The following is a 14,569-nucleotide window of genomic DNA, read 5'->3' as shown; positions in this document are numbered from 1 at the left end:
TTGCACACGGTAGAGTGGCTCACATCTGCCATCATCAGTCATCGCATATCCCACGCGCCTTGTTCGCTCACCGCCGCAAAGCACCTGACCATCCTCTGATAGGCGGGGAAGCACGCAGCCTGCGCTCCCAAGTGCGTCATGATCCTCGTCGCCAGTTAATCTAATCTAGGCGCCGAACAGTCGGCCCGAGCTGCCACCACTTCACATGCACGAAGCTGCTCGCGCTTTCCGCTCCGTGTCTGCGACGCGTCTCGCGGGTGAATGAAATCATGTCGACTACGTACCTCATCTCCAAGTATGTAAATCCACGGAAGCTATTGATATCTGTGGGGGCCTAGTGCTGATTGTTGCACAGAGCGATTGACCCCATCTTTGCCGTGAGCGTGGGCATTACGGCCGCTGCTGTTCGCATCAATCGTGAAGAGAAGGAGAAGGGGAGGACGACGCAGCAGACATTAGACGCTCTGAAGAGGAGGACTCAGATAGTCTTTGGAGGCGCGAAGAAGGAGCAGAGCGGAGACACGGCTTGAGAACTTGGACGGGAAGAGCAGCATCGGTCAGTAGAAAGGAGGCAGCAACATGGAGTGTTGATTTGGAGATGTCTTCAACTCATGCATTGGCATGGTGTGAAAGAATCACCAATGATGAAATTTCTCAAGGCTACGGAATGGCAAGCAGCAACATATTGCAAAGGCCTCTAGAAGAGGAAGCCTGGAGCTGAAGCGCCTCGAATTGGGTTTCTGAAATACCGGACGGGAATTTGCAGTGCCCGCCGCAAGTATCGAGGTACAGCACCTTACAGGTACACTGAGTGGCGTGGATAGAAAGAAGGCCATCTAATTTTGCAATCAGCTTCGCGCTCCAACGGTAGTTGTACGATTCGACAACCACTTACCAAGATTCATGATTGCCAGAGCTCTCTTTCTAGGACTGCCAAGAACAAACACAATCTCCGCACTCTCATCGGTAGAAGAAATCCCTCCAGCCCGTGGAGAACCTCGAAAGCCTCTCACGCCAATGCATCTCAGCTGGCGACCGCTTGATACCAACACAGCCGTTCGGGCACTCGCCCTTCTCGCGGATGTCTTTGCCTCTGGTATCCTTCTGCCACACCGTTTCGTGACCTTTGCCGACTTGAGGCCGATCGGCGTAGCTGCAACGAAATGTGAGATACTTCTTTTTGCATCCTGAATTGGATCAGCGACCGCGAGAACTCGACACAGCATACTTGTATACTAACCGCAGTCCCATCGACGGTATCGATAGAAACACATTTTGCTGCAGCAGGCCCTTCAATTGATCTTGGTGCGTCCGCGACGGAAGGTATGTATATGTCCCAGGGGTTTGTCGCAGTGCTGTTGGTAAGAATTAAAGAAAATGCTAGGCTCCTGGGATATCGGTTGTGGCTCGAGTCCCGGCTCATTATCGTGGCTGTATAAACGCTCGCACATGATGGAATTGCCCCATACTGGGTGAATAAGTGAGTAGATCGTTGAATGGGCTGGCCAGCCAACCCGATCCATCGCGAAAGAAACATAATACCTGCAAGAAACCCGTTTGCTGAAAAATCACAAGGCTGCTGAAAGTTTCCAAAGCCGCGAGGCTTTGACAGCAGTCAACGCCAGAACAGCTTGTGCCATCCCTCCGATCGGATCACGATGCTGGTCTTCCAATCCGGCTTCGTCCACGCGTCATTCTTCCAATTATGACAACTGTTCGGGCAAGGGTAATCACACTCAACATCTTTCTTCTTTGGATCTTTGCGGTGTGTCCAAGCGTGGCCCTTGCCGACTTGTGGTTGGTCTGCGTAACTGCAGCGCCATGTGAGGAACTTCTCCCGGCATCCGCATGGGAAGTTCCGGTAGCGATAATAGCACATGATGGAGTGAAGTGTGAATAAAATCCTGTTGGGGCTGGGTGTGCGTTGTGTTGAGATCCACTGTTGTGGCTGTCAGTGGTTGGGGCGGTGACTCAGTTCTGCTGGTTTAAAGGCAGGCGAGAGCAGGTGTTTGCTCGGTGGCAGGTGTCACTGGTCACATGAGCTGGCAATGTGTTGCCATGACAGGTAGCATTATGGTATGCTGCAGCAGCAGCAGGCTTGCCAGCGTGAGGCAAGAAGTGAGAGCACAGTACCAAGCTACCGCGGGTATACGTAGCAAGGAAGGATGTTTGCCCACGTTATGAACACAGGACTCCGAATGACACCTGAGACGTTCTCTCATATATGACTGGCTATCTGGCATGCCGAACCTGGTGGTTGCGGTGCAGGCACGATTGTGCCTCAATGCAAAGTGTAGAAGCATTCAGGGAAACCGGCCAGCGTCTTCGCAGTCGGATCCGCGTCGTCTATTCTGCGTTGAAAGATTTATGAAGCGGTCATGAGCATTCACAGATCTCGTCCACACCATCAATTGCACGCGGCCGCGGCCGGCCACTAAGTTAGCCTCAGCATGCACGATCTGGCCATGTTCTGGTGCTTGCCAACGAAATGGTGATTCGGAGTAATGAGCTGAGAGGGATGAGACACACAAGGTCGAAAGATGTGCCGTCGCTCACGGCTACTCATGCACGCACGCACATCTTGAGATTTTGTGAATGTGTTGCTGAAGGTGAGGTCGCTAAGTTAGGGAGCAGGAGTGCCGAAGTGCTTGGCGAGGTGATCCAGCAGGCAAGACCCTGATTCAACACGTCCTTCAGGTCGCTGACGCGCGGGCATTCCCCTTCGCGACGACTTTCGTTCCAACGCTCAACTGTGGCAGCATTGGCCTCCCGACGCAGTGATCCCGCACATCACTGTCTATCCGCCGAGCTGGCGCTCACTTCCTAAGCGTGGGGCCACCGCCCTGCGCCGGTACCACCATTCCCACGACCGCCGGTCCACCCCAGGATGCTATGCCAATGCCCCAAACTCTCGCCCCTCCAGACCCGTCTCGTTGCCTCCTTGGGCGCACTTGCGCTCATTGTGCTGGTTTATTGGTCACTGTCGAATCCACACTTCGCATATGCAGCTGAGTTGGCATATGATGGGACCGGGCAGCTGAGGGGCGGCGAAGACCACAACTGGCATCGGATACGATATTTGGGAAATGAGGACGGCATCGACGAGGGTGAAGAGCGAGCGACTGGCAAGAAGGATGCGTCGACACTAGCCAAGAGACAGAGCGCAGAGGCAGCGCAGATCAGCGGCAACAACATTGGCACGCCTTACAATATATACCCCAGCAACACGACTATCTTTTTGTACCCCAACCGCTTTCTGACGGCAAATCGCACTGAGAAAGGACCTGGGCTCCCAAACGACTTGACTGGAAAGCGGGATGTCGATTTACAGCACGCGGAGCTGCGCAAGCGACAAAACAGCAATACGGACCGGACTATCTACATCTCTGCAAACGTGTGCTCGCAACCAACGAATAATACAGAGGTCGCCTCTCTGTCCCCAGGTCAGCTTACACTCTATGTGTCCACCACCTCTGAGAACCAGGCTCCTGGACCGGGTGGGCGCAACAATACGCAGACCGTTCATCCTTTCAGAGGTGGATTTGTGAACGCATCCGTGCCCAATGCCAGCGGCGACTGGTACATGGCCGTGCATGCTCCAAGTTTGCCAGAAGGGTTTACTGGCTTCTGGAACCTCGAGCTGGCAGTCTCCATTGACGACTACTTCCATGCTGCTGAGTTCAACGATCCATTCTTATACCAGGTCGATACGGACATCAACTCCGCACTCTTGGTCACGGACAACCTGACGCAAGCTGCGCCCGATGACCCTGTCTATCAAGAGTGGCTAGATCTGGCAGCGCCGTTCAGTCTGTTCGTCAGCAATAAGAATCTTACCGGCTTGGTCGGGATGGAGAACTCATATTGTGGCCTGCAAAACTTCATACGCGCCAACAAACAGCTGAAGGCTGATCAGAACGATTTGTCAGGCAATGAGACGAACATATCCATGGGTATGATCACGCGCGGTCTGGGACGCAAGCCAAAGGAACAGTTCTATGTCGACAATCTCAATGGTTCGAGTGACTACAATGCGTACCTTGCCCTTGACGGCAATTCAACGGCATCTGGCGACGGCGTTGTAGGTGGTGGCGGCAAGGTCTGGAAAGCTGTCCCGTTCAGGACGAAGACAGATGGCAATTGTCAACTGCTCTTCAACTTGACGTTCTGCGACGAAGTGGCGTACGCCGTTCCTGCAAACCCAAATAATCCCGATGTCGGGACGTTCGAAGCCCTACAGGAATTTTACGAAAATTATACCTTGAAGTGGTATGCGCCTTTCAACTACACCTTGGCGCAAATTCCGTGCAACACGACTTCTGAGTCCAAATACTCACTGGCCAAAGGCTGCGATGACTGTGCAGCAGCATACAAAGAGTGGCTGTGCGCTGTTTCCATACCTCGATGCGAGGACTTCTCGAACATGGCGGATCACTTGCAAATACGTAATGTTGGACAACCTTTCTACAACAACAATTCGATGCTCAGCGACACGAAGCTGAACGAGAATTATATTAATATGGAAGACGCCCCTACAGTTGATGGCACCATCGCTTTTGATCAGACCCTCATTTCGAGCTTCGCCACCAATCAGTCGCGAAATCCCGCAATCGATGAAACCATCAAACCTGGGCCGTACAAAGAGGTGCTGCCCTGCGAGGACCTGTGCTACAGCCTGATGCAAAGCTGCCCTGCATCCATGCAATTCGCTTGTCCCTATCCTGGCCGAGGGCTGGAAAGAGGATATGGGAAACGAACTGGTGACTTGACTTGCAGCTATCTGGGCGCAGTCTACTATTTGGGTGACGGAACGAATGCGCAACTATCCTTGATGAGGACAGTAGTGGTGGCAGCACTAACGTCATTTGCGGTTGCTTTGATATGAGCAACGCTCGTGAATGGACTCATGATGAGGAGCGTTTATGATACCCAAGATAGAGATGAGAATGAACATTGCTGACATGGCCTCCAAGTTTCATGTCGTCCACGCCGCAATGGTCCTGATATTGCCGGTCTGGCCGCCTCTCCTCCACGTCCCCTTCCTATTCCATATCTTACTCTCCGTGACTAGCAATTGCTACCACAGCTTCCAGATACTCAAGGGCTGAAGTAGAATCATATCCTGTGATACACTATAGTCCAAGGCGTGATTCCCGAGCAATATCTTCGTAGGATCGCACCGGGTCGTTCATCTTCTTCACTAAACGGTTTGTTCCCTTCATCCGCTACCAGGTCGCTGATTCTTGTCTCCCTCTGCCGTGACACCATACCCTCCGCTTCTTCATAGCCCTCAGGGAAGAAACTTTTACAACTACTCCATTTCTCGTAAATGTGCCAAAAGTTCCCCGGTGCTTGTAGCAAGAATTGGTTCTTGCCAAAATACTTGGGCCATAGCTCTCCACGGATTGCTTTGCTGACGTTGAGGATCGAGGGTGGAGTGTAGGAGTATGTGATGAGGATGATCTGATGTTGGGGAATGGAGAATGTGAGGTTGATGATTAGATCTTGGAGCTCTTGAGGGAGCGATTGGATCTTGAGTGCGAGAGATTCTGAGGATAAGTCGTTGTCTTGGGATAGTCGTCCAGTTTGAGTAGCGGAGCTTGGCTCGAGTGATCTGAAGTTCTCGAGGTGAAGTGACTTTTGATATGTCTCTGGTGCGCCATCGATAGGTCTTCTTGGTCTCCTTCCTGGCGTTCTCATCTTGAATGTAGTTTTGATGTTTTCCGAAGCTGGTGTTCGATATGGAAGATATGTGGTGCGCGGCACATGTGGGTCAATAGGTTCAAGGTCAACCATATTTCCATAAAATGTTCAGGCAGCAATTCGAAAGAGGGCCATACTGTTCAACAACGAGAGACTGACAGCCGGGGACTGACTGCAAGGACCAGTCCATCCCGGTTGCACTGCACGATACCATCATTATCAATCGTGTTTTGTAAGAACAGAATGTGCTCACTAGCCAATAATTTGGACTTGCATTTGTGCCACTTGGGACTTTTCAAAGAGGCTGTATACTCTCAAGCTCCAGTGACACACAGACAAGCCGTCAATTGCGTGAAAGCGGCAGCAGCAGCGTATGTCGTGACTTCGTCAGAATTGCTTCGTAGCTGCACGTCCAATGCCTCGCCATGAGGTTACATACATTCCATCGCCATGCATACAATCAATGCCCAGTATCGCAACGGGCAGGACAATCCAAATGTTGATCCTTGTCCAATGAAGTGAACTCGTCATGATCTTACAGTGCAGATATATCGCCTCCTACATACCCATCATGGACTGCATCTGATTTCCGGCGTAGGCCATCGGCTTGATATCGGGATGTGGCACCGCGTCGAATTTGTGGAAGTCCAACTTATAGTCGCTTCCGATGTTGATGTATGCGCCCTTGTTCTCTGTGGAATCACAGTACTTTGGCGCCGAGAAGACAGTGATGCATCTCCCGTCGTGTTCGACCTCGTAACCCTCCATGCGGACTTCGTGACTGCGGATGATAGCCTCCAGGCCGTTCTTCTCACAGAAGCGCTTTGTGATATCCGGACCAAATTGCAGTCCAACACCGCGCTTGGATGGTCCACGGCCTGGCGAAGTCTGCGGATCTGTCCACAGCATCTCCATCATCAGACCTTCTTGGCCAGGTTGACGTTGGTTGTGTCTGTTCAGTTTACGGATGTCATCGAGCGTGATCTGATCGTCCGAGAAGAGGCCGCCGTGAAGAACCAGATACTTGTCTCCGATCAACGTGGCGAGCGGCAGAGCAGAGAAAGATTCGGAGAAGAGCTTGAACACACGTTCGTTATACTTGTGTCTGCACTCGCCTTCGAATCCGTACATTCGGTTCATGTCGTCCGTTTCGTGGTTGCCGCGGTTCAAGAAGAACGACTTGGGATACAGCCACTTGTAGCTGTACAACAGAAGTGCGATCTCTGACGACCAAGATCCTCGGTCGACGAAGTCTCCGTTGAAAAGATAGTGGTGTTTGTCCGAAGGGAAGCCGTTGAGCCTGAAAATTTCGAGAAGATCGAAGTACTGACCGTGTGTGTCTCCGCAGACTGTCAACTTGACATCTGAGTCCACATGTGTCTCTACCATGGTAGGCTCGTTGTACACAATGTCCTTGACTGCGATGATGATTTGGTAGACATACTTCTTGTGAATCTTCTTGCCATCCTTGAAGCGCTGTATCATGTCCTCGATGAACTCTTGTGTCATTTCGTCCTTCAGGCGCACGCCATCGTATGCTTCCTCCACAGCCATGTTCTCCAGGTCCAACCCCTCGGCGGCGGACGGGGCGTCTGCGACTTCGATGGCCTTGAGGAACGCATCCCGCTTGACCATTTTGTTGCATGCATCAAACTGCGCTCTTGCGAGCTTATCCCCCGGGTTCTTGCGCACAACAATCTTCCAGTCATGGATGGCATCTTGGTGTTTCAGTATGGCGGTATTCGCTACAGCTCTCCGATAGTATGCTTTAACGGACTCTGGGTCGAGCTCTATCGCTTTCGTTGCATCGGCAATCGCGTAGCCGTACGCCTCGAGCTTCAGGTTGGCTTGTGCACGATTTGTGTAGAAGGCGACCTGCGTGCCATCCTTTTCGATAGCCTTGGTGTAGTAGTCGACAGCGGCCGGCCAGTCATGCGCCTTGAATGCTTCATTGCCCTTGTTCTTCAGCGCAACGGCGTCCAGCTCTTCATCCCCCGCCATGACCGTCTGTCTTCCTTCGACTGTGTTCTGTGGAGCGCAGCTATTCCAATGCTGATGTTCGCGGGTCGCTGTAGAGACTGACTGTGCGGATCGCAGAATGCCGAGGAGTGTTGCTGGATGGTTATCATGACGAGATGGGCTAGACACATGGATAGAAGATTCCACCGCCAAGGCGCTCGGGGCGGAGTCAGCACCGACCCCTGCAATGCCATATGCGGGTTGCATTTGTGCAGGCATGCTGGAACCTTTCCATTCACACTCAACATCAATACATCAACACCGCCAACGACGACACCAGGCTTTCAATCGAAACAGGATCTATACCATCAGGCGACTATAAAACCCGAACTTTACAAGGAACCAGAATTCTATACGGCCGGCTGAATTCGAAATGTCTGGCGTCCCTCGCGGGCTACGCGCTTGCCTGGTCTGCGCGTTCGTGCAGACCTACTCCAAGTGGAGCAGATCCGGCTGTCCCAACTGCGAAGATTTCCTGGAGATGAAGAACAGCAGCGACACGATTGGCGACTGCACAAGCGAGGTCATGGGTAAGATTGGTCGCTACAAGGCATCTTCAATTCGCGAAGAACTTTGTCTCAGACATTACGATACCTGTCACTGACTGCTTTCGGTAGAGGGCCTGGTGACAGTGAATGACACCAACACGGGCTGGGTTAGCAGGTGGCTGCGCATTTCGGGATATGTGCCAGGCGTATATGCGACGAAAGTGAACGGAGTGGTAAGTCGTTTGAACTTGCGATGCAGCTCGTGGGGCATATTGCCGTCGACCATTCACATGAAATCGAAGAGTTGCAAGCTTGCAAGGTCCGGATGCGTGTCGGCTAGGGGTCGTACTGACACTTGCGACAGCTGCCAGAAGAGTACGTCGCGGCTGCAGAGAACGCCGGCGTTCAGTACATACCGTAAGTTTCATATCAGTCCCTAGCAAGAACGACCTTCATCTGGCAGTCGCAGTGAGCATGCTGACTGAGAACTCCACAGGCGAGACGGCAGTGGCAACGAGGACGACGTATAGTCTACGAACGAGCTTCAAGGTTCTACTACCCAGTCAAGTGGTCACATGTTGACAGTGGGAAAGATTGAAACACAGCTCCTCCCCCAAACGGCATGGCCGAGGGGTAACAGATGAATTCGCTTGTTATATCGAGGCTAGAGCGTTTGCACTTTCCGTCAACTGCCACAGCAGCTTATAGAAGCCATACGAGCCCGCGACGAGTAGCATGTAGTAGACTATTGTCCACTGTATCCCAATGTTGCGCACATTCTGCGGCTGGTAAATGCTCGACAACTTCACCTCATTCGCACCATCATCCCGCTTTCCCTGCGCAACATCGGGTGTCACTTCGTACCCCTCGTATTCCACTTGTCCCACTCTACCCATCATTCTTGGGAATCCCATAAAATTGCAGAAGGTATGCGCCGTGACTGCTGCGAAGACGTTGCCGGTGCGCAGGTACACGAACGCAACAAAGAAGCCGAAGATCGTTGTATATGTCAGTTGGAAGAGACTGCGCACAAGTCCTATCAGGATGACTTGTCCCAATGGTGCATTGCCATTTCGGACGAACTCGATCAGGTGATGAACATGAGCCGCTCCGAAGATGAGAGGTGTCGTGAATATAATTCGTTGCGGCGACACTTTAGCCAGAAGGTACAGTGATATGACCAGCGATCTGAACACCCATTCTTCAGCCCATGGCGCCACGACATTGTTCCTAAGGCCTCGCAAATCGGTGAAGAACTTCTCTTTGAAGGTCGCGAGGTTCCATAGTCTCCATCCAGCATCGACGAGGATGGTTTCGTACAAGGGCCCTATGAAGAGAACCGACAGCAACGCTAGTGTCCTGGCGCAATCGAGAAAATCTACCGGCCAGACACCAAGCAGGCGGAGGACGTCTCGTGGTGTTGCATGGCCCCGAGACACCAGAATGTAGACGGCAATAACGGTTGAGGCGATACAAGTCAGGCCAACTGCCCGAATTCGTGCTTTGATGACAGCAGGGGCATCTCGTGAGGCTAGTGGTGTGGCGCGAAGTGTCGGGCTGAGGTAGAATGGCGCGATGAAGATTGCAGTAAAGAGCAAGCCACAGAGCAGGGCTGTTCGCTCGGAGATCGCAGGCGGCGCTTCTGTAAACCAGGGCATGTTAGTTGATGATCGAGTGAAGAGTGGGTGGTGCCAAGGCATGGAAAGTCAAATGCAGAAACTTGATATTGTTCTGCAAGCAGGGGTGTATCGACTTGCCGTGTGGCCCGAAATAGTAGTCTTTCATGCGCCCGAGCAGATGGTAGCCGCCTTGCAAGGCCTTGCCCACTTTCGTCGGTGGAGGAGGCATCTTGCGGGTGGTGGTTTGCTGGTCTTGCTGTTCAGAGGTCCCTGGTTTTGCGCAGTGTGATGGTGGCCTCCACCGGCTTTCATCTCTAATCGCAACGTCTTTCGTCCAGTCTCGGCAACCGCTGCGTCAGCCGATACTGCTACTGCTGCTGCTGCGCCCACTACTGCAGCAGCGCCCACCGCTGCAAGTATGAGCTGGCAGTGCACTAGAAGTGCAGGATAGGGATGCAGGAAATTGACAGTCGTCACTTAAGGTTAAGAGCTTGCATAAGCGCACAGCGCGAGGAACCGCGACGCGAGCTCCTGAAGAGCTGCTTCGAGAGCATGATCGGCCGTCGCGAACCACGGACGGCGGGACTGTCGCAATCACACATGGCTCATGCAAGCTGGAGAAACGTTTCGGGAGCCGTGGTACTGACTGCCACCGTGTGTCTGCCGACGTATGCATGACATGAGAGAACGGCAGACCGCGAACCACACTCGGGAGCGGCTCGCACTTGTATCACTCGAGCATTCTGGAGTGCTGGGGTCTTACTGCATTGCTGAGAACAACCACGGTGTCGCCCGGGGATCCCCTTTGGGCGACTTCCATCTTCAGCTTCACAATTCGAGGTTTCGACACACGCTGGGAGTGTTCACGGCACGACTCAGCGCGCGGACTCTCCACCGGGAGCTTCTGGACGCGCAGCGCAGCGCGACAGTGAAGTCGGCACGGCGCGTGGCTGATTGGTCGATGGGCGGCGGCATAGACGATGCTGCTAGCTGGCGTGTCATTTCCGCGTGATCGCGTCAAAATGGCCAGCTTCAATTTCCATCATGGTTCGTGGCATCCCTGCCTATCGATTGCGAAAGCCGCAAGACTGTTAACGGCGGTATCGTGGTCAGCGGGCTTGACTTTGTGAGTGTATCTCGCCCGAATCTCTCTCTTCGCTGTTCTTCCTGTTCCATGTTGGTTCCACTGCCGCACTCTCTCTGTCTTCACGACCCCGGCCACTCCACGAGCGCCTGCGCGACCAGGATAAACCACGCCGTTGGTGGGACCCGTTCTTCGTGCAGCCTGCATACACGGACAATTGCATTGGCTGGCAACGGACGACCAGACCGCTTCGGCGACTCCTGAAGCTGTACATACTTCAACAACCGCCCACTGCGCACACTTCACGCTGGATCGCGAGCGAGCTTGAGCGAGGCGTCTTTCGGTTGCGCAGAGCATATCTGCTCTCGCGCCTGTCACTCTTTTGATTATGCCAACGCCCACGATCCCTACCCACTCTCGCTCTCTAACACAGTAATAATTCCATAATCACGCCCATGTCGTCCGGCGGCCGGGTGAGGGAACGCAAAGAACTCTACGAGCGATTGGCCAAGCGGAAGTCCAGAGACGCGAGGGGCGGAGGGTTGTTTGCTTCCCAACGCGATCTCACCAACCTCCGCGACGCGCACGGCGACAAGAGAGCGGCGAACAGCGCAAACGAGCTCAAGCTGAGGCGCCAAAGCCAGAACCCGAGCTCCACTTCCGTTCCCGACAAGCCGACGGTTCGCTTGGTGCAGCCTTCGGTCTCGACCTCAGAACCAGCACTCTACACCTCGCCAGACTCCGCCGACGGAGATGCACAATACAGCGGTGACGATGACGGCCAAGAAGATCCTGCAACGCATTCACAGCGGGCGGCGGCGGCGGAAGAGACAGGCGCCATACCTCGCTTGACGCGAGCTAGCGACTCAGAACAAGGATTTCCGGATTCAGGCCGGGTCTCGCATGTTTCAGAAGCACACACCTCAGCAAATGAGGTGTCGGGAACAGATCAAGAACAGGATCGAGCACCGTCGACAACCCTGTATTCCGAATCGTCGCAGCTCACGCTTGCCAGCTCAGATGGCCACCGCCGAAGCACATCCTCAGGATGGTTCTCGCAATGTTCCACATTGCAGAGCAGTAGCGAAATTGCCTTGGGGAGCAAAAGCTCGCGAAGTCATCGCTCCAGCCAGGTCACCACTCTTCGTGGAACTCCCACGCCGCACGAGCACGAGAATCAAGCTCGCGCGCACGCCGATGCCTCGGGCAGGTTGTCGCTGCAGACGCTGCAGGAAGCATCTCCAGACTTGAGCACGACCATTCGCGCTGTCCCGCAGTCTGAGACGTCTACATCCTCGCCGGTCGAGCCGGGACCAGGGTCGGAGACGTTACAGGACGCCTCTGTTGCAGCCTCACGACCCTCTGCACCGCCCTCCGAATCTCCTAGCGACTCGGACTCGCCCACATCGTTACCACGGACTTGGAGAAGAGCATATTCGACAGGGTCGATACATACTTTACCAAGCAATCCTAACCTTCAAGACGTAACTTCATCTCCCGTTGTGCGAGTGTATGATTCGGAGCCGGCTTCGATCTCTGAGGCTCCTCGGTCGCACTCGTCATCGCCCAATTTCGTCGCGTACAGCCCCAGTGTGGGCAGCGTGGTCCGCCACTCGGTCTCGCGGCCACGCCTACTGCATCCAGCGAGCTCGATCGATTCGATCAATTCGCGGCTCGAGCTATACAGCGTTCAGCCTCCTGGTGCGCGTTTGGCGAGCCACAGCTCGTGGGCATCTTTCGACAACGGCGGCACCCCTCCGCCACTGTACATACCTAGGCGACGAGTGCGACACAAGCCTGCGTCGATATCTCTGGCCTCGCAGGCAGCTTCGCAAGCGAGCGAGGATCGGACACGGACAGCACAGTGTGGTTCAAATGACACAATGGACGCAGAGGAGGATATCGATACGCTACCCTACCCGAGACGCCCATTCAGCAACCACCTGAGCACCATCGCGAGCGAGAGCGATGGCAGGGCGGGTAGTCACCATTTCAGCTACTGGTCTGCTGGCAGCGGGGTGTTGACAATAGCGTCCGGCCAGCAGACGCCGCTTTCCATGACCTTCGATGGGTCGCGGCGTCGCAGTGCTCCAGTGGATTCGATCGCATCGAGTTTGCCATCGCCGGCCACGCATGGAACAGGCACGGATGTGGGAGATATGACACTGGGTATCTATCGAGAAGAGTCCGCTGTGCCGCAGCCACTATTCCGGACACAACACAGCGCAACAGTCGTGGAGAATGCAGGGCCGAGTAATTCTGCGGGAACGAGGAAGTACGATGGCCCGCTTCCTCCCATGCCCCCAGTTCCCCAGAGTCGTGACAGCGACGAGCAATTCGACACGCTATCCGAGATGACTCGGCCTTCGCTTCATCAGAAGAGATCTGGCTATTCTCTGCGGGGACGAAGCAACACGACTCCAGGCCATTCTCGCGGACAAAGCGAAGTCAGCTATGTTGGTAGCGACATCAGCAGCCAGGGCGGCGGGATCTTCCCCGTATGGGCAAGGAACTTCTACAGTGGTAACGCGCAGTTGTCCAGTAAGATCTCGCTGAGCAGCCTGTCAAATTCAGACCGAGCGCGAACGGCACCACAACAGCATCGAAGAGGCGACAGCACATGGACGGACCACAGTATAACAAGTCGTCTAGGGCAGACATACAGTACAGAAGGCGACGTGAGTCCGACAAGTAGCCACTTCCTGCCTGCGATCTTCCGCCCTCGCACGAGGCCTAATGAAGCTTCGCGTAAATCCAAACTTCGAAAGAGCCACAGAAGCCAAAAGAGTAACAAGAGCAACAAGACAAACCGATCTCGACCTTCGAATGACGACCGACCAGACTCGATGCCCATTCTAGCAGATCCCGCACAGCCTGAACACGGCGCCGATTTCGAGGTCCTTCCATCTGGTCAGCCGCGATGGGGATTGTTGCAAGACCCCGACAGCTCGCCGCCTCAGCGCATACCCCGCCACAAACCTCTCCGAAAGTACAGCAAACAAGGCCAGTGGGATCAGATGGAATTCCCAAGACCGATGACGAAGGATCGCCTCTCGGAATTTGGAGGCTCACTGATCAGCCAGCAACCGCACCTGGCGCCCAGCAAACGAACGTCTCAAACCCGTCTGTCTTTCTGGCAAGCTCCTAGCTTTACTGAGAGCCTTGACACGCTCATTCGCTCTCGATGCAATCGGCAGGTATTGTTGTTCACGCTAGGCTTTGTCATGCCGTTGTTCTGGATGTTGGCAGCTGTGCTGCCTCTGCCGAAACAGCCACCGAGCGAGACCGAATTGGAGAAACATCGTGCTGCTTTGCCTGGGAGCGAGGAAGATATAGAGCAGGCCATGATGCGTCATGAAGCGGGCGATGCGGAGCAAAGATGGAGAGACGAGCGGACATATCGCAAAGCCAAATGGTGGAGGATGCTGAATCGAATCATGAGCGTCATTGGATTGCTCGTGATCGGGGCTGTGGTAAGCCCTATTGTTGTGAGATGTTTCAAGCGACCGCTGACATGTAACAGGTTGCCCTTGTTGTGATCACTGTAAAGTGATAACTTTCGCCCACCAGGCCAACATTCTCTGGACTTCACTTTTACCCTTTTCCGAAACAATTCGTCGAGACGACCACGGAAGCAGCGACGAAACCACTGTGCA

General features: G+C 54.0%; 7 protein-coding genes across 7 annotated transcripts; 4 read left to right on the top strand and 3 right to left on the bottom strand.

Annotated features, from left to right (window-relative positions):
• Nucleotides 1-269: 269 nt before the first annotated feature.
• Nucleotides 270-530, top strand: CKM354_000923100 (uncharacterized protein; the record flags this gene model as incomplete). Its single annotated transcript, XM_044804644.1, has 2 exons — nucleotides 270-295; nucleotides 356-530. 2 exons carry the CDS (start codon nucleotides 270-272, stop codon nucleotides 528-530), a joined length of 201 nt encoding a protein of 66 aa, XP_044660579.1.
• Nucleotides 531-2,887: 2,357 nt separating this feature from the next.
• Nucleotides 2,888-4,885, top strand: CKM354_000923000 (uncharacterized protein; the record flags this gene model as incomplete). Its single annotated transcript, XM_044804643.1, has 1 exon — nucleotides 2,888-4,885. One exon carries the CDS (start codon nucleotides 2,888-2,890, stop codon nucleotides 4,883-4,885), a length of 1,998 nt encoding a protein of 665 aa, XP_044660578.1.
• Nucleotides 4,886-5,115: 230 nt separating this feature from the next.
• Nucleotides 5,116-5,700, bottom strand: CKM354_000922900 (uncharacterized protein; the record flags this gene model as incomplete). The annotated part of the gene is made up of 1 exon (XM_044804642.1): nucleotides 5,116-5,700. The coding sequence occupies one exon, from the start codon at nucleotides 5,698-5,700 to the stop codon at nucleotides 5,116-5,118; it is 585 nt and encodes a 194-aa protein (XP_044660577.1).
• A 561-nt stretch (nucleotides 5,701-6,261) lies between these two features.
• CKM354_000922800 (protein serine/threonine phosphatase) lies at nucleotides 6,262-7,704 on the bottom strand (the record flags this gene model as incomplete). Its single annotated transcript, XM_044804641.1, has 1 exon — nucleotides 6,262-7,704. One exon carries the CDS (start codon nucleotides 7,702-7,704, stop codon nucleotides 6,262-6,264), a length of 1,443 nt encoding a protein of 480 aa, XP_044660576.1.
• Nucleotides 7,705-8,095: 391 nt separating this feature from the next.
• CKM354_000922700 (transcription elongation factor SPT4) lies at nucleotides 8,096-8,740 on the top strand (the record flags this gene model as incomplete). Its single annotated transcript, XM_044804640.1, has 4 exons — nucleotides 8,096-8,252; nucleotides 8,340-8,443; nucleotides 8,575-8,627; nucleotides 8,707-8,740. 4 exons carry the CDS (start codon nucleotides 8,096-8,098, stop codon nucleotides 8,738-8,740), a joined length of 348 nt encoding a protein of 115 aa, XP_044660575.1.
• Nucleotides 8,741-8,863: 123 nt separating this feature from the next.
• Nucleotides 8,864-9,910, bottom strand: CKM354_000922600 (CAAX prenyl protease; the record flags this gene model as incomplete). Its single annotated transcript, XM_044804639.1, has 1 exon — nucleotides 8,864-9,910. One exon carries the CDS (start codon nucleotides 9,908-9,910, stop codon nucleotides 8,864-8,866), a length of 1,047 nt encoding a protein of 348 aa, XP_044660574.1.
• Nucleotides 9,911-11,368: 1,458 nt separating this feature from the next.
• Nucleotides 11,369-14,466, top strand: CKM354_000922500 (uncharacterized protein; the record flags this gene model as incomplete). Its single annotated transcript, XM_044804638.1, has 2 exons — nucleotides 11,369-14,386; nucleotides 14,437-14,466. 2 exons carry the CDS (start codon nucleotides 11,369-11,371, stop codon nucleotides 14,464-14,466), a joined length of 3,048 nt encoding a protein of 1,015 aa, XP_044660573.1.
• Between the last annotated feature and the right edge of the window lie 103 nt (nucleotides 14,467-14,569).

This window comes from Cercospora kikuchii (genome assembly GCF_019650295.1).
Source record: "Cercospora kikuchii DNA, contig_00006, whole genome shotgun sequence".
Taxonomy (NCBI): domain Eukaryota; kingdom Fungi; phylum Ascomycota; class Dothideomycetes; order Mycosphaerellales; family Mycosphaerellaceae; genus Cercospora; species Cercospora kikuchii.
The sequence above is the reverse complement of the archived record's forward strand: the minus strand, read 5'-3'. Positions and strand labels throughout refer to the sequence as shown.